The sequence below is a fragment of the Aulonocara sp. 'chitande type north' Nkhata Bay genome, linkage group LG19 (genome assembly GCF_057382095.1).
Source record: "Aulonocara sp. 'chitande type north' Nkhata Bay isolate Kocher_YH1m ecotype deep benthic linkage group LG19, A_spYH_male_GT1.1, whole genome shotgun sequence".
NCBI lineage: Eukaryota > Metazoa > Chordata > Actinopteri > Cichliformes > Cichlidae > Aulonocara > Aulonocara sp. 'chitande type north' Nkhata Bay.
This window is the reverse complement of record NC_141362.1, coordinates 20,921,796-20,941,988: the sequence shown is the minus strand read 5'-3', so window position 1 is coordinate 20,941,988 and position 20,193 is coordinate 20,921,796. Positions and strand designations below refer to the sequence as shown.

The 20,193-nt window shown below is 41.0% G+C and overlaps 2 protein-coding genes across 4 annotated transcripts in view; one reads left to right on the top strand and one right to left on the bottom strand.

Annotated features, from left to right (window-relative positions):
- Positions 1-16,795, top strand: part of syne1b (spectrin repeat containing, nuclear envelope 1b) — a 67,724-nt gene extending 50,929 nt beyond the window's left edge. For 2 of the 3 annotated variants that reach the window (XM_086275661.1, XM_086275663.1), the window contains 34 exons: positions 201-377; positions 492-647; positions 725-880; positions 1,034-1,204; positions 1,360-1,493; positions 1,600-1,804; positions 2,014-2,196; positions 2,284-2,430; positions 2,534-2,688; positions 2,898-3,045; positions 3,136-3,230; positions 3,325-3,559; positions 3,780-3,974; positions 4,199-4,324; positions 4,477-4,632; positions 5,226-5,384; positions 5,527-5,693; positions 5,782-5,944; positions 6,297-6,484; positions 6,584-6,734; positions 6,913-7,095; positions 7,311-7,448; positions 7,668-7,859; positions 7,947-8,274; positions 8,620-8,688; positions 9,371-9,498; positions 9,770-9,896; positions 10,048-10,259; positions 10,451-10,651; positions 10,767-10,895; positions 11,007-11,219; positions 11,888-11,980; positions 12,869-12,927; positions 15,575-16,795. In XM_086275661.1, coding sequence (XP_086131787.1) covers positions 201-377; positions 492-647; positions 725-880; positions 1,034-1,204; positions 1,360-1,493; positions 1,600-1,804; positions 2,014-2,196; positions 2,284-2,430; positions 2,534-2,688; positions 2,898-3,045; positions 3,136-3,230; positions 3,325-3,559; positions 3,780-3,974; positions 4,199-4,324; positions 4,477-4,632; positions 5,226-5,384; positions 5,527-5,693; positions 5,782-5,944; positions 6,297-6,484; positions 6,584-6,734; positions 6,913-7,095; positions 7,311-7,448; positions 7,668-7,859; positions 7,947-8,274; positions 8,620-8,688; positions 9,371-9,498; positions 9,770-9,896; positions 10,048-10,259; positions 10,451-10,651; positions 10,767-10,895; positions 11,007-11,219; positions 11,888-11,980; positions 12,869-12,927; positions 15,575-15,818 — 5,583 coding nt within the window. In that variant the 3' untranslated portion in view covers positions 15,819-16,795. The remainder of the gene's footprint in view (positions 1-200; positions 378-491; positions 648-724; positions 881-1,033; positions 1,205-1,359; positions 1,494-1,599; positions 1,805-2,013; positions 2,197-2,283; positions 2,431-2,533; positions 2,689-2,897; positions 3,046-3,135; positions 3,231-3,324; positions 3,560-3,779; positions 3,975-4,198; positions 4,325-4,476; positions 4,633-5,225; positions 5,385-5,526; positions 5,694-5,781; positions 5,945-6,296; positions 6,485-6,583; positions 6,735-6,912; positions 7,096-7,310; positions 7,449-7,667; positions 7,860-7,946; positions 8,275-8,619; positions 8,689-9,370; positions 9,499-9,769; positions 9,897-10,047; positions 10,260-10,450; positions 10,652-10,766; positions 10,896-11,006; positions 11,220-11,887; positions 11,981-12,868; positions 12,928-15,574) is intronic. The other variant, XM_086275664.1, reaches the window with a different exon arrangement.
- ccdc170 (coiled-coil domain containing 170) lies at positions 16,796-20,011 on the bottom strand. The gene is made up of 8 exons (XM_086275665.1): positions 19,932-20,011; positions 19,606-19,779; positions 19,122-19,403; positions 18,423-18,623; positions 18,159-18,332; positions 17,765-18,007; positions 17,312-17,515; positions 16,796-17,129 (listed from the first exon to the last, which is right to left on the bottom strand). Exons 1-8 carry the CDS (start codon positions 19,947-19,949, stop codon positions 16,878-16,880), a joined length of 1,548 nt encoding a protein of 515 aa, XP_086131791.1. The 5' UTR covers positions 19,950-20,011; the 3' UTR covers positions 16,796-16,877.
- Positions 20,012-20,193: the final 182 nt, after the last annotated feature.

Sequence of the window (20,193 nt, the reverse complement as noted above, 5' to 3'; positions counted from 1 at the left end):
GAATGGTTTTGGTTTTTTTGTGGTTTGCCATTGCAAGTAAGGTTTTTTTCTAGATAAAATTCTTCTTCTTCTTGTGTTGAGAGCTAAAATTTTGATTTTTAAACATGGAGTTTTCCTAACCTGATCATAATGGTGATGCAACTACTGGTTCTAACTGTAGATCTTTTATTATAAAATCTCCTGTTGTTTCCTCACTTTAGGGATTCAGAGTAGATTTAAGCTGTAAGCAGCTGACTGTGGACTTTGTCAACCAGTCAGTGCTGCAGCTCAGTGGTCAGGATGTGGAGAGCAAGCGCAGTGATAAAACAGATTTTGCTGAGCGTCTGGGAGCGATGAACAGGCGCTGGCAGATCCTACAAGGCCGCATCAATGAGAGGGTGAGGACGTAATCATTGATAATGTTACAATAAAACCAACAGCATATTCACCCAATGTCCTTTATCAATGCAACATCCAAAGTTAACTTTTTTTTTTGCATGAAATTCTTAAAGATCCAGTTCCTTGAGAGCCTCTTGGAGATGTGGTTAGATTATGAGAGCAGCATTCAGGCCCTGAAGTCTTGGATGGCAACTCAAGAAGAAAGGCTGAAGAGGAAACACCGGATAGAGGATCTGACATCTGTGCAGAATGCTCTAAAAGACTGCCAGGTACTGTAGATCTGATTAAGATATTCTTGCCCTTCATCTTGTGTTTGTATTTGCTAAATAAAAACAATTTTTTAAAGGAAATGGAGGAACTGGTAAAAGAAAAAGAGAAAGAGCTGGAGCGAGTCGAAGAGCAAGGCTGTGCCCTTGTTCAAAATAAGACTGATGAGGCCTGTGCTATCGTCATGGAGACACTCCAAGGTGTCAATCACACCTGGGCTAACCTGGACCACTTGGTAATCTCCTTGTTCTTTTTTGTTTATTTTTTATTACCCGGGTTAGACCCATTTATTCTATGCTCGCTTGTCCATCCCTCTCGTGCTCTGACTTTGGCCTGATTTTGCAATTTACTGGATGTAGATGCATGTTTTTGATTTCACCTTCTACAGATTGGGCAGCTAAAGATCAGCTTGAAGTCAGTGCTGGACCAGTGGACTCTATACAAACACGCTTCAGAGGAGATCAATGGCTACCTGATGGAGGGAAGGTACTCTGTGTCTCGTTTCCGCCTCCTCACAGGCTCACTGGAGGCTGTTCATCTGCAAGTGCAAAGTCTGCAGGTATATTAAGATAAAGGGGCATTCATGTTTACTGACTAAAGCCTTTAACTGTATAGATATGAGTTTCTGAAATCTTGTAGCAATGTTAGGGGTATGTTTCTTAATGTGATCATTTAACTGCTGGTGAATTAACCACTGTATCTGTCACTGTGAAGGATTTGCAAGGAGAACTGGAAAAACAGGAGAGCAGTCTCAGAAAATTTGGTGCTGTTACCCACCAACTGCTGAGGGAGTGTCACCCTTCAGTGTCAGATTCTCTTAACAATGCCCTGAAAGATGTCAACGCAAGGTGAACCTAATTAGCATGGTGCTATGCTTATTACTATCATTACTACTGGTGTTTCTTTAACGAATTTAAGACATTTATTAGCGTATTACCATGTCATTGCACTTAGATGGACTGGCTTACTGGAGGAGATTGGAGAGCGTCTCAGAAGCAGCAAGGCACTGCTTCAGCTGTGGCAGCGCTACAATGAGCTTTATGAGCAGAGCTGCAACAGCATCCAGCTGCAGGAGGAAAAAGCAGATCAGCTCCTCAAGACCACCTGCAACAAGGACATTGCTGACGATGAGGTGTCTGATTGGATTCAAGAATGCAGCGTGAGTCAAGCCACAGCTTTGCAACTTGCAACAACAGAAAAACTCCTCAGTATTTTACTTCTAAAGCCTCATTGTGAAACCTACATGGATATGAAGGAAAAGTTTAATATATTAAACATCCCCTCACGTGTTTGGTGCAGTTGGATGTTATGATTAAGTTTTGATAATGAAGACATATTGCCCTGAATGTTATGGGTGTTTTATTTCAGGAGTTGCTCAGGTCCCAAGCTCCAGTCCAGGCCTCACTCCAAGTTCTCCAAGAACTGGGAGAGCAGCTGAAACAGCAGGTGGATACATCAGCAGCGTCTGCTATCCAGTCCGATCACCTTTCTCTCACCCAGCGGCTAGCTGCGGTGGAACAGGCTCTTACTAGACAGCTCACCGCTCTACAGGTAAAAAAAAAGATTTATGAAACATACATTTTTTTTTGTATAGGCAATCAGTTACCAAGCCAGTATTTTGGCATTCTTCTATACTAGACTGGAGTTCAAGACTATGAAACCTTTAACCATCAACTGGGATCACTGGGGTCCTGGGTAGTTGAAGCTGAAGAGGCTCTGAAAGCACAAGATCCTAATGGCTCTACTGACCTAACGGTCATCCAGGACCGCATGGAGGACCTCAAGGTTTGTTTTACTGTTTTCTTTTTTGAGTTTGGTGAACAAAATTACAGAATATCACGTACTGGTTCAACAGCTGAAATGTTTCTGTAATTTCTGGGCTTTACAGAGGCTCATGTTGAAATTCAGCAGTATGGCACCTGAGTTAGAGCGTCTTAATGAGCTTGGTTACCGGCTCCCTCTTAACGATTCTGAGATTAAGCGCGTGCAGAACCTCAACAGAAGCTGGTCCACCGCCTCAGCACAGACCACAGAGAGATTCAGGTAAGACAAGAAAATTACAAGCCAATCTGAAAAGGTTTAAAGCCATCCTAATTCAAGATACTCTGTTAAATAACAAGGTTAGATAAATACAATAATGAATGAATGAAGGACTGGCACAAATACCATAAAAAACAGTACAAATGTTCGGTAAAGGCCACTCTCCCCATCTAACTGAGATATAAGATCACCTTTTGTTTGTTTCCTTGCAGCAAGCTTCAGTCATGCCTGCTGCAGCAGCAGACCTTCCTTGAAAAGTGTGAAACATGGATGGAGTTCTTGGTCCAAACAGAAGAGAATCTGGCTGTAGAAATTTCAGGGAACTACCAGAGTTTAATGGAACAGCAGAAAACCCATGAGGTTAGGGCCCATTTGAAGAAAAGGATCCTCAAGCAGTATATTTTAATTTTGTTAACACATATAACAAATTTAATATTTTTTATCTTACAGTTATTCCAAGCTGAGATGTTCAGTCGGCAGCAGATCCTCCACTCCATCATCAGTGATGGGCAGAGAATGTTAGAGCAGGGTCAGGTAGATGACAGGTAAACCTATTCGACTACTCTGTAGATCTTTGTTTACCACCATACTCCACTGCAAGCCTTTCTTTGTCTCCTGTCTTTCTGAAATCACCTACAGAGATGAGTTCAATCTGAAGTTGGCTCTGCTGAGTAACCAGTGGCAGGGCGTAGTGCGACGTGCTCAGCAAAGGCGCGGGATCATTGATGGTCTCATCCGCCAGTGGCAGCGGTATAGAGAAATGGTGGACAAGCTGCGCAAATGGCTCTTGGAAGTGTCCCATCGTACAGAGACCCTTCAGGCAGGGAATACAGTTCCTCTGCAACAAGCGCGTACTATGCTGGACGCGGTCCAGGTACATAGTGACAAACCTGACTGTAATACACATTAATACAGCAGTGACAGCAAAGGCTAGCTAACATTAAGAAGCTGTTGCAATGTGATGTTCTTCATGTAATAAACCAAAAATATAATATCTGATAACCTTAAACATGTAACTGCAATTGTGGGTTGGGCGTTATCTGTGTAAATTAACAGGCTTGTAGCTTGATAAGAATCCTTTCTTCCTTTTTCAGATGAAGGAAAAGGTGCTGCAGCATCAGCAGGGCAGCTATATCTTGACGGTGGAGGCTGGCAGGCAATTGCTTTTATCAGCTGATAGCCGAGCAGAGGCGACCCTGCAGGCAGAGCTCACTGATGTCCAGGAGCGATGGAAACAAACCAGCATACGGCTGGAACAACAGAAGAAAGAGCTTTCCACTCTGTTAAAGGTAAAAACGACAATACGCTAGCATGTTCTGAATTCCAGACCACTTCAGAATACCTTGATGGCTCCTATAATTCTTGCATTTGTATGGACAATCTCCATTGTATGTATAAAGTTTTACATTGATTTCCTTATAATACACCAATCTCTTCTATTTGTAGTTTCAGTGAGGACAGCTTTCTAGAGCAACTCGTAATTTTGCCTGTGTTTGTAATCTGTTGAACGCAGGACTGGGAGAGGAGTGAAAAAGGGATTTGTGGATCACTGGAAAAGCTTCGAGCCTTCAAAAAGCAGCTTTCTCAACCTATTCCCGATCACAATGAGGATCTGCAAGCTGAACAGATCCGCTGCAAGGTAACAACTTGAACATTTTCAAAATTGACTTTTCTTTGTGCATCTAGGTGTAAGACATATATGTAGAGTTATTTAAGTGTATGTTGAGCTGATGTTTTACATTGTTCAGGTGCTTGTTTAGTGTTTTTATAGTGGCACTGTTGTTTTTCCAGGATTTGGAAAATACATTTGACGGCTGGACAGGCGATCTGGCCCATCTGACCTTACTGAGAGAGTCACTTTCTTGTTACATCAGTGCTGAGGACCTTTCTGTCCTACAAGAGCGTATTGAGCTGCTGCATAGACAGTGGGATGAAATCTGCCACCAGGTACAACTCTTGGCACAGTCGCTTACTATTTTGGATTCTCTGAATATACTGTGTGCTAAAAGTCTGATTCTCAAAAATTAGTTTATAGCTACATTCTACATATTACACAATATTTACTGTGTAACAGTTAAAAGTCCCAGGAGACAATGTTACTAATGTCAATCTTCACTATACGATACAAAGCATATATTTGTATATGTAGATGTTGCTCAGCATTTTTTTAAATGGTTGGAGCAGTAGTTCGATTTTGCTGAATGTGCCATTGTGCAACAATTTTGAGAAAGGAATACACTGAGAGGAACAGTTAGCGTGACAAGTTAATGTAATCAGTCAGTCAGTTAAGAAAAGCTGAAACCTCAAGGTGATTTCGTTTTTTCACAGTGGCATCCTGTGTGCAGCGGATAAACTGCACACACAGGAAATACAGCACTCGCTCACTGCGTGATGCAAATGAAAGCGTCTGAACGGCTTCCTTTTGAGCCTTCTTGATCTTTATTAGCTTTTGTTTTAAATTGCCATGCATTCGTTGGCACTTTTTATGTGCTTTGCAGAGAGGTGCAGTTAACTTGTCATGTATTGCTGTTCTTCCACAGCTGTCACTGCGGAGGCAGCAGGTAAGCGAGAAGCTAAATGAGTGGACTGTCTTCAACGAGAAGTATAAGGAGCTCTGCGAGTGGCTCACTAACATGGAGAACAAGGTGTCCCAGAATGGAGACGTCAGCATTGAGGAGATGATCGAGAAGCTTCGCAAGGTTTGCACACACCTCAGATATTTACAAAGTTTGACAGTGTTATTTAATTGTTGTATTTCAGTTACGTTGTGTTTTTCCTACTCTGCTTCTTTTACAAGTGCAGTTTTTTCAAATTTCCTGTTTGCATTGCGTTGTATGCCAGGACTACCAGGAGGAGATCACAGTAGCAGAGGAGAACAAGCTACATTTGCACCAGCTAGGAGAGCGCCTGGCCAGGGCCAGTCACCAGAGCAAAGCCACCGAAATCGAACAAAAACTCAACAAAGTCAGTGACCGCTGGCAGCATCTCCTCAATCTCATTGGAGCGCGGTGAGCAGACGTGCAGTCACAGCTGTGCAGCTGTGTTTTTATCCCATGCTGGGTTGTTTGTAACTAATCTGTTAAATTCTTTTAACAGAGTAAAGAAACTGAGAGAAACTCTAGTGGCTGTGCAGCAGCTAGATAAAAACATGAGCAGCCTGCGCTCTTGGCTCGCCCACATCGAAACAGAGCTGTCCAAACCTATCGCCTATGACTCCTGTGATGCCCAAGAGATTCAGAGGAAGCTCGATCTGCAGCAGGTGACATAATATACTAAACAGGACCTAAAATACATATGTGCAGCTTGCCAGGAATCATTCAGTCTGTGTCAAATGCAAGCTCTTTAATAGCAGACAGGCAACAGGGCTTTGTAATCATTTAGCTGAAATTTCTAAAAACATTCACATTTTTGTAATCATATAATGAAAATGTAACTATTAGTATCAATTCTATGCAAACAGGTTTTGTGATATAATACACTAGTAAAAGTTATTGTTGTACAGTTTGTAACCACTTTCAAAAAGTCATTCTCTAACTTTCTATCAAGCTTCTTCCTTCTCCTTCTGTCTCTCATCTTATTACTTACTGTGTCACTCTTTTCTTGCCCGTCAGGAGCTTCAGCGTGACATAGAGAAGCACAGTACAGGAGTGGCGTCTGTGCTGAATCTATGTGAGGTGCTTCTGCATGACTGTGACGCCTGCGCCACCGATGCAGAGTGCGACTCCATCCAGCAGGCAACGCGGAGCCTTGATCGCCGCTGGAGGAGTATCTGTGCCTTGTCTATGGAGAGGAGATTAAAGTAAGACGTTACACACTAGATGAAAGCATCAAATGCATACGTTATTATGGATAACAGGTAACTGTTATAACTGTTTCCTGAAATTATTCCCTCTGTTAGGATTGAGGAGACATGGCGTTTATGGCAAAAGTTCCTGGACGACTTTGCACGTTTTGAGGAGTGGCTGGCCACTTCAGAAAATACAGCTGCTCTACCCAACTCCTCTGGTGTGCTGTATACTGTAGCCAAGGAGGAACTAAAGAAATTTGAGGTATTGCAGAATTATTTTGTGTACTCTGTACAAATGATCAAACTACCTACTGTTTTCACCTAGTAGGACAGCATTAAATAAGAAAATTCTATCTCTCAAATGCAAACATGTAAACGAAACACGAAGCTAAAACACAAAAGCAAATTTCTTGAGAAAATGTATGAATGTGTTTTTGTAGGCCTTCCAGAGACAAGTTCACGAGAGTCTGACTCAGTTGGAGTTAATCAATAAGCAATACCGCCGCCTGGCCAGAGAAAACCGCACTGACTCTTCCTGCCGGCTGAAGGAGATGGCACATGATGCCAACCAGCGATGGGACAACCTGCAGAAGAGGGTGGCATCCATCCTCCGCAGGCTTAAGGTACAATTGTTCTACTAGTACTTATATATTATTTCCATTTCATTTTTGTACATTTTAATTTAAATTTCTGTCATGCATTTCTGGATTCATTTCTTTTCATCTAACTTTTCTGTGACTGCTTATTATTCACTAATAAAGCCCGAACAAAGGTTTGTTCCATTTGCATGATGTGAAAGCATAGACTCTAACACCAGTGTCCCTCTTTACACGTGCAGCACTTTATTAGTCAGAGAGAGGAGTTTGAGACAGCCAGAGATGGCATTTTGGTTTGGCTGACAGAGATGGACCTTCAGCTGACCAACATCGAGCACTTCTCTGAATGTGACATTCAGGCCAAGATCAAACAACTCAGGGTAAGCCTGTCATGATATTTCAGACCAAGAAAATCCACTGTGCATTTTTCAAACACTGCTTTCTACTGACTCTTACATATGTTCATTTTATCTTCATTTCTAGAGTCAGTTTGCACTTGTGAAGAGCAGCTAAATGGATATTTCATAATTAATGTGAGATACACATCACACACAACTTTGTGTTTAGTTTTAACAGCTTGTCTCTCTCCGGCTTCACAGTCATTCCAGCAGGAGATTTCTCTAACAACAGCCAAGATCGAGCACATCTTCCACCAGGGGGAAGCGCTGATAGAGAAGAGTGAGCCTCTGGATGCTGCTGTCATCGAGGAAGAGCTGGAGGAGCTGCAGCGCTACTGTCAGGAGGTGTTTGGTCGAGTGGAGCGCTACTACAAGAAACTCATTCGCCTTCCTGTAAGACCTCAAAATTGAGAGAATCTGACAGATCTGTGGCTTGGGTCCAAATGTAATCTTTCCCATACTAAAGTCCTTTATCTTTAGCTTGCAGATGACGACACTGAAGTGTCATTGTCCGATCGTGAGCTGGAGCTAGATGAGCATTGTGATTTGTCCAGTCTGCCGTGGAGTGAACGTTTGGGGGATGGCTTCCTGTCGCCTCTGCCGTCCTCCGGTCGCTCAGCTTCCTTGGCTGCCCAGCTCCGGACTGAGCGCTCGGGCAGAGACACCCCAGCAAGCGTGGACTCCATTCCCCTGGAATGGGACCACGACTACGACCTGAGCCGTGGGCTTGAGAGTGCAAGCAGGGCTCTCAGAGAGCAGCAGAGTGAAGAGGGAGACTTCCTTCAGCGTTCTGCCTCAGGCTTGTCAGGTAGGTTCCCATACCAGTGCAAAACTATGCTTGAAATTTAAGAGATTTTTCAGAATAATAACTTTTCTTTATCACTGTTAGCTGTTAAAAAAAACGTTAGAAGAGCGATATCTTAAACGACTGTTCCTCTGCATCTTTTGAGAAGTCCAAAAAATGACATCAAAAGTTCCCATAGGGGACAGAAAAACACATAAGGAACACAAGAAAGTTAGTGAAGGGTTTATCTGTGACTGATTACATTATGGCGAGGATTTTCTTGGTGCCGTTGAATACCAGGATAATCAGTTCACTGAGTCATTCTGAAGCCCACTGCTAAATGTGTGTACTGTATAATGTTTCTTCCAGATGTAGTGATCCCAGAGAGCCCTGAGGCCTTTGTTAAACTAACAGAACAAACACTGAGGTCTTCCACTGGTAGGCAACAGCAGACCCCAGCATGCCACATGTGTTTGGGGCCAGAAATAACAGACGCACTCTGAGTGATGAAACACTAGTAGTCTGTTCACCAGCTTGGAATTTGATTTGTGTTCATTTCTTCTCTTAAACACACTTTGGGCACAAATGGCAACACTTTCTAACCCTGGGGAATAGGGTCAATTCCATTTTTATTCCTTCTATTCACTTGTTCTGCTTTGGGCTCTAATTCAGCAGAACAGAAATGGAATTCAGCCTAACCCTTCTTTCTAACTAGCTTTATTCATTTTTTTAACTTGACTTGTTCTTTGTAGCTAACCTGTTTGGATTTGTTGATTTGCATGTTTTTTTTCTTTCTTTGAAAGAAATGTATTGATTCTTATAGAAGGGACTGCAGATTTGTTTAGACGTCTCACGAAAAGGCAAATCACATAAAAAACACGGGGTTTAAATGTATTATTTCAAATCAGGGATGCAGCTCCCGATGCAAAGGGCCACAAAGGGAGTGCTGTGATTTGTGACAAAAGGCCAGAACAAACAATCTGCATTCCTGTCTACTTCTCATTTTTCGCTCTCCACATTTTATTTTTCTTAAATCAGGGGGGCTTACCTTCTTTTCTGATGTTAAACATGTTTCATAAATATATTATGGAAATATAATCAGCTAATATTGTGTTAACAGGGGAGGTTGCTGCTGCAGACTCTCATATACACCCTCTGGATGTCAGCCGTTTCCACCTGCAACAAACGGACAGCAGCCGCAGCCGCACTTCTGCAAGCACAGAAACGGACTCTTCATACATGGGATATGTATGTGTTACTCATATTACGCTTAGAGCTCAGAACAATCTATTCTTTAAAGCTTTTCTGCTCTGGACTGTACATTTAACTGCAATTAATTCTGCTTTGTCTATTTGAATGCTGCTGTTGTTTATTTTTGCTCACATTTTTTTAATAATCTATTTTCTCCTCGCAGAACTCACTTGGTTCTTCAGTTTAACAATATTTTTTCCAATTTTGAAATAGTCAGTATAATCCTGTTACACTGCCTGCAATAACCAGTCTTTTAACTGCTCTGTAGCTGCGACTGATGGGCGAGTGTCGTGGAAGTATTGACACAGTGAGGAGGATGGGCTCTGAGCTGAAGGAGGAAGAGGATACGGTGTCTGGACTGGCAGATCCCAGCAGCTCAGAGTCCCAGACTTCAGGTAATACCTATAACTATCCCCCATCTTAAATAAGCATTTAATTTATGTTAATTTATGCTTGTTAAAGAAAAAAATGTGAATTATCCATTGGGCTACAGTGCTGGTAAATTCAGTTAACATAATCTTTTTGGTCTCACATCCATCAATCTAGGAGTGATTGAGCGCTGGGAGCTCCTGCAGGCTCAGGACCTCAGCAAGGAGATGAGAACAAAGCAGAACGAGCAGCAGTGGCAGCAGCTGAACTCTGACCTGAACAAAATCTTGACTTGGCTGGGAGAGACAGAGGAAGAGCTGGAGCAGCAGCGTAGACTGGAGCTTGGCACGGACATCCAGACGATTGAGCTGCGTATCAAAAAGCTCAAGGTACAGGTTTTTTTTAGTAGTAAAGTCCCTATTTTTAACTTTTTTATTACTCTGCTTGTTATTTTCTTACTTGAATACTTATAAATATATACCTTATAGTCTTTATTCCTGCTGTTTCCTTGTTTTGTCATCAAATTGGGAATTTTTTGCATTACTTGTACGTCACCATGGACATGCGTGTTTGTCTACAGGAGCTGCAGAAGGCGTATGACAAGCGCAAAGCTATAGTGCTTTCCATCAACTTGTGCAGTGCGGAGTTTCTGCATTCGGAGACAGACGAGTCCCGAGAGCTACAAGGCAAACTGAAAGACATGAACAACCACTGGGATAAACTCGGCAGCGCGCTGGAGGAATGGAGGTCTTCGTTACAGGAAGCTCTGATGCAGTGTCAAGTGAGTGCTGATCAAGTCGGACTGTTTGAACAGATCGACTTGCTCATGAGTATGAATATCCTTCTATGATATGCTAGTTGGGTCTTCACCTTCCCAAATTTCATCTGATCAATAGGAATTTCATGAGATGAGTCACGGTCTGCTGCTCTGGCTGGAAAACATCGATCGCAGGAGGAATGAGGTGGTTCCCATTGATCCCATCCAGGACAGTGATACTCTCCATGAGCATCACAAAACACTCACGGTACCAAACTGTCACACTCTTAAACTTAAGTGCGTCTTTCCGTGTTACTTCCATAAATCCACTCTGTAAAAGGTTTCTTTTTTGAATGTATCGCTTAAATTTTCTCTCCAGCAAATCCGCCAGGAGCTGCTAGACTCACAGCTTAAAGTTGCTTCACTACAAGACATGTCCCTCCAGTTGCTGGTCAACTCGCAGGGCAGTGATTGCTTGGAGGCTAAGGAGAAGGTTCACGTCATAGGAAACCGCCTAAAACTCCTGCTAAAGGAAGTAACCCGAGACCTCAGAGAGCTGGCCAAGATTCTGGACATCACAAGCAGTCAACAGGTAGAGCCTCAGTCACTTGTGTACCTGTCATGTGTTACCTGAACACCTTTCTTTTATATTCACCTGCATTTAAAAAGTCAAAAAGCATTTGACAGAAACATTTTCAATTTCTTCCATCGTCAGATTTTTTTAAAAACAGAATTTTCAAGTTTAAAGTGGTTTTTGTAAAAATAAAATAAAATAAAATGAATACATTTGGCTATAATCTAAAAAAAAAAGCTCAAAAAAGAAAGAACTGTGAAACGCAGACAGGCTGAAAATTCACAGGTTCATATTCAGTGATATTTCATTAGTCACAAATGTGTTACTCACACCGTTAATGTACAATATTAGCAAAGGTGGGGAGCAAACTTGTGATGGTGCAATTTGCCAGAATCTTGTAAGTGTGTAATCGTTTTACATTTTTAGCTCTCATGTGGAGCATATTTTTGCACTGAATAAAAAATATCATATTTGCAAATAAACGATTGTTTCAGCACAGGATACACTTAATTTTACTTGAGTGTATTATATTGTTTGGCTGTGTCCTTCAGTTAGATTTTTTTAAGTACTAATCACCTGCCAACCACTCTGTGTAGTCTGTGGCCACATTTAGAAAAGGGGTCACTATTTGCTTAACTCTCACCTGCTTTGTCTCTCTTTGTATCTGCGATTGTTTCCAACATCAGGATCTTTCCTCTTGGTCGTCTGCTGATGAGCTGGACACGTCTGGCTCCCTCAGTCCTGTATCAGGAAGGAGTACTCCCAGTCACAGACGATCGGTAATGTTTATCTCTACCTGTACATGCTGCTATATGAGAACCAGGTGTTTGGAAACCCCTAAGACACATAGAGTAAATGCCCCAAATGCCCCAGTGAAGGCCAGATTCACCCCTGTCATCCCAAGATCTCTCCTCACACTCTTCAAATCTTTCTCCACCTCCACAACCAGCGTTACGCTCCCTCCCTCTGGATTTTGAACTTTTTTCCAGCCTTTTGCTCTTCTTGCATGTTGTCAATCTCCAGACAGTCTCCTGAGATTTCCTCCTTTCTAACTTTTCTACTTCTTCCTTCCTTTTCTTGGCAGGCTTTTTAGCTCTGCCCAGTTTGTTTCTTTTTCTCTTCCAGTATTTCTGAAACCCTTTTCTTTTTCTCAGACTTCCCTTAAATTTCTTCTCACTGTAGATACGTTTCGATCCTCGTAGTATTATAGCTAGGATTACTGGCTATTGTGCAGCTGCTTAATTTCAAGTGTAGCATAGAACTTGTTGCTGGTTTAATGAGCAAGCATGGCATCAACAACAGCAATGAGAAAGCATTATTTTCTCATTATTCAACTGTACATCAGTCCAAATAAGCATGTCCCTGCTTATACTATGTGTATGTTACTAAATGTCCTTGTTCCAAAGAGATTCATGCATCACATTGCATAATTGTAGCAGTCCCTTTATTGCACTCCCAAGCTGAAGCAATTCAAAGTAGTTGTGCACTGTGAAGAGCCAGATTCCTCATTATAACAGGTTACAAAATCAGTCACTTTCACGTATGATTTTGTTGCTGCTCTTCTTTCATTTTGGGTTTTCTTTTCATCAATAGCTTTGTCTTGATTTGCCTGGACTTAAACATACTTTCTTTCTTTTACCTCCCCCCCCCCTGTTCATTGCAAACAGCAACGGGGCAAATGTAGTCTGTCACAGCCTGGACCCTCTGTGAGCAGTCCACACCACAGGTACCTTTCTGTTGGTTTCTAGCACACCCAGAAGATAATGGAACTCAGCAGCCCATGATGCACTTGGAGATCAGTTGATTTCAGCTTTGAAATGAAACACTTAAGGAACAAATATTCAGAATTTCAGCTTTTAACGCTCGTGCCAGAATAGCAGCTCATGATAATGAATTCCATCATCTTCTGTAAGTCTAGATGCTCTGTGTAGGCTAGGCGATCAGGTGAGTGGTAGCCCACGCATCCGAGACAGGAGTTTCACAAGGAAAGGTGCAAGGCCTCCTCTCTGCCAATGTCCTTGGCTGCTTAATATTGCTAACCAGAGGGCGTTTCTTATGAATAACACAAATATTTCTCTATATCTAACTTCCTCGCTGATACTGAGCGCACACACACACCCTTTTGCTCTCAAATTGCCGAGCCAGTAAATGTCTGCAATGAACAATGCAAAGGCCGCTCTCTTCCTCTCTTGCGCTGATTCTCTCTCTTGTGTGTTACATTTCTTCTCCCTCTGCTGCTGCTATCTCACTGAGTATCCACCATCTCCCCCCCCCCTCAGTCTGTCATCTGTGAGTCTTGCCTCTCAGGTCTCCATTTGGGAAATGGTAAAGGGGCACTTTCGGTAAAAACACAGGGCAGCTCGAGTCACTTTGTTCATGCATTCTGGGATTGAGGGAAAATACATTTAGAGAGCAAAGCAGCCTTGATTTTTCTTAATTGAAATACATTCTGAATACTTTCTTTTTTACAATACATACATATGTAAACCCCTATATTACTGCTTTCAACTGACCGTGTCTTCTAACTTTTTGAGGCTATAAGAAGACAGTATTACTGAGGGTGATGGTGACAGAAAAATGACACATTACTACTCATAGTATGACATTTTGTGAATTTGCTTATTTCCTTATGTTTCTTTTTTGGACGTGGAAGCAGTTGGAAACAGCCAGCGTGTCTGGCTCTTTCCTCCTCCTCCCAGTGTCCATGCTAAACTAGGCTCTGTCCCAGCTTCATCTTAACATCTTAATTCACAAAGGGATTTCAGTCATCTCATCTAACTCTAAATCTAGAAAGTGAACTGGATTTCCCAAACTGTTGATTTAAGAAAACGCAGCTAACTACCAGGGTCAAAGATGCTGTTTCTAATTGCCGTGCTCTTCCCGCCTCCGTTTGCTTTGCATTTTTTAACAGGACACAAACTTTCAAAGACTCCATTGTTATATGAATAAAAAGAGTATTCTCAAATTCAGCTGTTACTTGCAGCATGCCGTTTGCCTTTTACTCTAACGCCTTTTGCAAAGAAATGCAAGCTCTCGTATTAAATGTCTTTGTCTGGCACAGGATTGCAGAATGTATGCCGTGAAAACTGTTTTGTGACCGTATTCGTACTTGTGTTGATCCACCCCAGTCTCAGTCAGCATGTAGATCACAATGTTAAACATTGTCTAACATTGCTTTACACTGTGTTGGCAATGTCTTTCAAACACAGCATGGTGCTTACATCCACTGTCGCTGGACTGAGATCTTATTTGGATTGAAACTATGCAGACAACATTAAAACAGTTAAGAGTGGGGAGAGAAGGATATTAAATTAGGATAATTTTTAAAGGGAAGTTTGTTTATTGGATTAGACTAATTTGATTTGTTTGTAATTTTTACTATTTCTGTAGCAAAGAGAAGCAGTTTTGTACATGTAAGATTGGTTTATTATATTGCCGTGGAAGTACAACAGTGTTTCCAACAAAGACGGGAGTATGTGCAAAATGTAAATAAAATAAAAATGCAATGATCATTTAAACTCAATTATATTTAATATAAAGAAATCAAATGATGAAATGCATGTAAATTGATTTTTAAAATTCGGTTCTATGTTTTTATATATGTTCAGTCAATTTTGAAAGCAGCCCCATGTTTCAAATTGGTGGTGCAGGGCATGTTTATAATTGTGATCAAGAGTTTTTAGTGAGTATCACCCAAACTGTCTCTACTACAGAGACTGTGGTTTTGCTAAAATAAACAAGGCTAGCTGATATCTAGATGGCAGCATGTGTTGCTTCAAAACCTGCATTTATCTTTTTTCATTTATCCTGTATCTTTCTTCACAGATGGTCAAGTTATAAAAGCTACATCTACTGTTATTATCATATAATAGATGTTGGCTCATGTTCTCTTTATGCCAAAGGACCAACTATCCATCATTTCCATGAAGAAATTCAGACTTTGATTGGTTAGACTATAGTATAAGTTACAATTTAAAGAACTCTGTTCCAGCATGTTACATGTTTTGGATGGAAGCTTGTTTCTGTCACTGAAAAAAATCATTTCAGAGTCAAAAGCTCGAGTTATTGTCTGAAACTTCGACTGATTAACGCAAGCTTGAAATTAAGAAAAGTAACTGGAAATTTAGACATAGGTCTGCCAATTCTTTTAATTAATTAAAAAAAAACCTTTAATTGATAATTAATTTAGGTTGGGTTTAAATGATTTAAAATCCATTGCATTCTGCTTTTATATACATTCAGGCCACAGTCTTTTTGGAAACACATTTGCAGTAGTGCAGATGAGAAGGAGATTTTAAAAGTCTATAATCCATAGTTGTGTTTGACTAATCCTGTTTTTGCTGGGCTGTGAATGTTTGTGTTTGTGTGAGCAGGCCTCACAGCGACGCTGGATCCGCTTCCTTCCCTTCTGACTCGGAGACACGATCATCTCGTAGGTCCTCGTTTCTGTGGCGCGTCTTCTGGGTCGCACTGCCTCTCCAGCTCTTCCTGCTCCTGTTAGTGGTTTTTGCCTTTCTGCTGCCAATGTCTGAGGAGGACTACTGTGCTCAGTCCAACAACTTTGCTCATTCCTTCTACCCGATGCTGAGCTACACCAACGGACCGCCTCCAGTGTAGATGGACGTAAAAACCACTGATGTTTAGTATTCTTGAGCCAGAATGACCTTAGTGGGATTCATGTTGATATCCTTGAAACGGTTAATCACGTTGGGAGCAAAAACAAATCCTGCTCGTCCATTTTTACTGCAGAATAACAGCTGCCATCTACAGTTAATATCTTTGTGTGTAGCACATAGGATCAAGCATCTCACTATGTTACTCTGTGTAATGCTGTGTCAGTTAATTTGCATTTTTGGTGTAACGGATCTGGAGGTTTCTGCCCACAGTGGACATCTGCTGGATAAACGACGTGTCGACTCAGTGGTGTAAACATGACGTAACTTCTCTCAAGCCGATAGCACCAAAGTTAAACGCTGAAATATAGCCTGTGAATTTGCTTGTAACTAAAAGTTTGTAAACAGCAAAAACATTTAATATATCTTACATTGCAATTATTTTTTTACCTGTATTTTGGCATGCAGTTTTAATCTTTGCTTTTACTTACTTACATCCATCGTTGTGTCTGTGGTAATCGGTCCATTTTTAACTTGAACCACATGGATTCATGCAAGAGTCATTTAAGCCAAGTCAAGTGAATTTAATATCCAAGTCAGACGCAACGCAGGAGTTTAACCTTTAACAGTCATCCATGGTCTTTATACATTCTGCTGTTTTATTTTTTCAGGATATGAAATATGTCTTTAAGATTGAGAAATATGACCAATAGAATTATTGCATATTTTATAAGACTGTGAGTTCAGTATCAAATGTATAACAGTCGAGAGTTATTTAACATATGTATATAATGCAAAAAGAAATAATATGAGAAATGTATGTATATGCGACTCTCAAAAACAATGAATGCCAAACCTTCATTCTAAAAGTTGTCATTTTATTTGTGAGTTAGCATTTTTAATATTTCACCCTTTGTGCATCATACTTATATTGATCTTCCCATGAAAACACAAATATAAAAGAAAACTTTTAAATTGTTATTTTATGTTTCAAAAGTAATTAATATCTCTACTATTTCTCAACATTTCAACTTATTTTTGGTATGAATGGAGTGAATACATTTTAAGTTTCGTGAGATCTGCAGGTGGTAACATCCAGGTTGGAGCCATCGGATAGTTCTTGGACTTGTTGCAGGTGAGGTCTCTGGTGAGTCGAGTAGTGCCGGGGTATGTTAACATGATGATGAAGGTGGTGACGGTGACAATGGCCATGAAGAAGGGTTTCAAGTAATTTGATGATTTCATAATTTGGAAGAGCCAACGCTGTGGCATCCAGGCCCAACGTTTGAGAAACCAGCATGCGGAAATCCACCAACTGAAAAAAGAAACTTACCTGGTTCAAAAGTTTTCAGAAATCTTGTGACCTTTCCTTTATTTATATTAACAAACAACATTAAATGAGCTCTATGACCGCTAACAAACATCTGCTGTGCAAGGTCATGAGATGTGGATGAAAGCATGGTAAACAAGTTTTCCTATTTGTCGTTTGACTCTTACCTCTCTCTGCCTCTCAGACAGCTGAGCAAGGCTCTGTCTGAGGGTGAGGAGTTCCTGTAGGTCGTCTCTTGTCTTCTTCTCTTGGCTTTGCAGGTCTGAGCTAACTGCGCTCAGCTTTTTCTCCACCTTTGCCTTCTCATCCGCCACCAGATTCAGCTTCTTTTTCTGCTCCTGCATGGTCTGAGTCTGTTGCGCGACTTTCAGCTTGGCATTTTAGGCACAGCAGAGACTCGAGTGAGCGTCGGGTTTTAGTAAAACAAGAGTGACTTTATTTAATTATGTCAAATTATTAATCTAAGATACTCTGATACTTTGAAAGCATGCATTGATTGCATATGCATATGATTCAATGACCCACCAACCCATGCCCCAAAATTAACACAAATACACAAAACATTATGAAGTGAAAATCCCTCTGGAGTGAATTTGGGCCCAAACCCTTCTCCCCTCTACCTTGAGCTCGCTGGTATGGGAGAGCTGGGCCTTGAGCTCAGTGTTGGAAAGTTTGGTTGCTTTCAGTTCACTTTGAAGACACTCCAGTTTTTTCTGCAGCCTCGCAGCCTGCAGTTGTGCATCATTTTGTTCCGCAGCCAATGCTGATCGGGTCTTCTTCTCCTCCTCCAGCTCTGAAACCTTTTTCCTCAGTAGTTGGATGTGGAGTCCTTTGCTCTCTATTTGTTCCTTCTGTGATTTCAACTACAGGGAATGGGAATATTTTAAATCAACTGTATACATTTTTTTAAGCTGCATTTGTGCATTTAGAGGTAAATTATCTGCTTGTTCAGCACCACTCTCCACTTGTATAAACTTGTGAATGATAAAAACAAAAAACAAACAAAAAAACTACCTTCCGTTGTAAGCTGTAAGTCAGACTTTTACTCTCAACTAAAGCAGTTCCCTCTTGTCTAACAAGTTGTTCGGCACGTGACAGAATGAATTTTAGCTTCATTTCGAAGTCAAGATCAATGTCAAAGTCCTCAACCTTCATCGTCTTGGACAGCTGCTCCAAGAATTCCTCATACTGTTAAAAAAAAGAGACAAATCATAGGAATGTGTCGCTATACCAACCTGTATCTGTAACTTATATGCTTAGTCACATGACTTTACTCACATCCTGTTTGCTGTGTTGCAATCGGTCACAATGCATGTCTGCTGTCAGCAGTTCGGCCTCCAGACATTGCAGTCTTCCCCTCAGGTCTTGGACTTGCTGCTCTGCAAGCTGAGCCCTCTGTTGTGCAATGTGATGAAGCTCTGTCTGCTCATTCAGCTTTTCAGAAACACAACACAGCCTCATTTCCACCTCTGGCAAGCTCTGAAAGACCAGCATAGTGAAAATGTGTGGTAACATAAACTATTGTGTGCACACTCCTTTTTATCTTACAGCTGGACTAAGTCCTTGACAGATGGAACAGGAAGAGTTAACATAAAGATACAAGTAACTGCATCAATTGCTGTGCTTTGGGACGTATTCTTCTACTTTACAGAGTTATCCAGTCGATGTAGTTATTAGTCTGCAAATTAAAATAAAAAAAATATTTAGCTGTATTGCAAGTATTGAGATTAAAGTGCTACCTGCATGCTTATTGGTAAAAAAAAAAATCAACCAGTATGTTTCATTTTACACAAGTAACTGATCATTCATGACATATAGCGATTAACAAAAAGTAATCCTAATAGCTAAAATACAATGTGATTTATAATTGTCAGCAAATGTGTTGTTTGGCTGGAGCCACATTTGCACCTTGGAGAACAAATTTAGCTTTAAAGCAGCTTTTAAGCATTTTTTGTTGGAAATCCCAACGTTCCTCACCTTATTGCAGAGGTTATCCAGTGTCTGTAGAACATCTCTCTCCGTGGGCAGGATGACGTCCTCACACCTCTTCTCCAGGAGGCCGACCAACGTTTCCAAGAATGCCTGCAGCTTGCTCTCAGCTTCTTGGATCCTTCTTTCAAGCTCCTCCACCTGGTTCTCCAGACAGTGTGACTCTCGCCTGGCTGCCTCTATTACTCTCTTACTGGCCTCAAGTCTTTCAGTTAGGGTCTGCTTCTCCATCTCGACACTTCTTCTCCCAACAGCCAGACCATCAAGCTCCTAAATGACATACAAACACCACAACAATAGGGCAATTTTAGCAGTTACTCCTAAAGTAATAAAATCTTTAAATTAACAATTTCGTACAGAAGTCAGTAGTTTTTACACAACGCTACTAAATCCTTTAGTTCGTGGGTTAAGCCGTCCAGACATGTGAAATCTTGTACTGTAAAGTAACTACTCTTTTAAGTTGTGTATATACCACTTTGAGTGAATCAAGTGCTGCTACACTGCTTGCAGCCTTCCTCCTCTCTTGGTCCAGCTCTGCCACCAGCCTCAGCACCGTCTCTCTGCTGGCTTTGCACTCCACCTCACTGGACTTCACACTCTCTTCTAAAACAGCAACCCTCATCTTCAGCCTCTCCTTCTCATTGCACTGTTAATTACAGAGGTTGAAGAAAGGTACTAAATAGTTATTAAATGTTTTTTTTAAATCTATTTTTAAAAGTTGCCAACATAGGAATCAATTTAGTTTTTTCCTCCGCTATGACTGAATTCAGTAGACATTTAAAATATTTTAAGGCCTACCTCGTTAGAGTTTTCCATAACTCCAAATAAGAGAGGTGAGAAGTGAACTTTAAGTAGATGTTGCCTCTGTTTTAAGAAGTCTCCTGGCAACAGCAAACACAGGCTCAGTCAGAAGGGGGCGATGTAGCTGGGGCGATGTAACTGAGCCTGTCAGGCATCAACTCGTTTATCAAGTTGGTGGAATTTTATTTTATTTTATTTTATTTTATTTTATTTTATTTTATTTTATTTTAGTTTAGTTTAGTTTACTTTAGAAAAATTG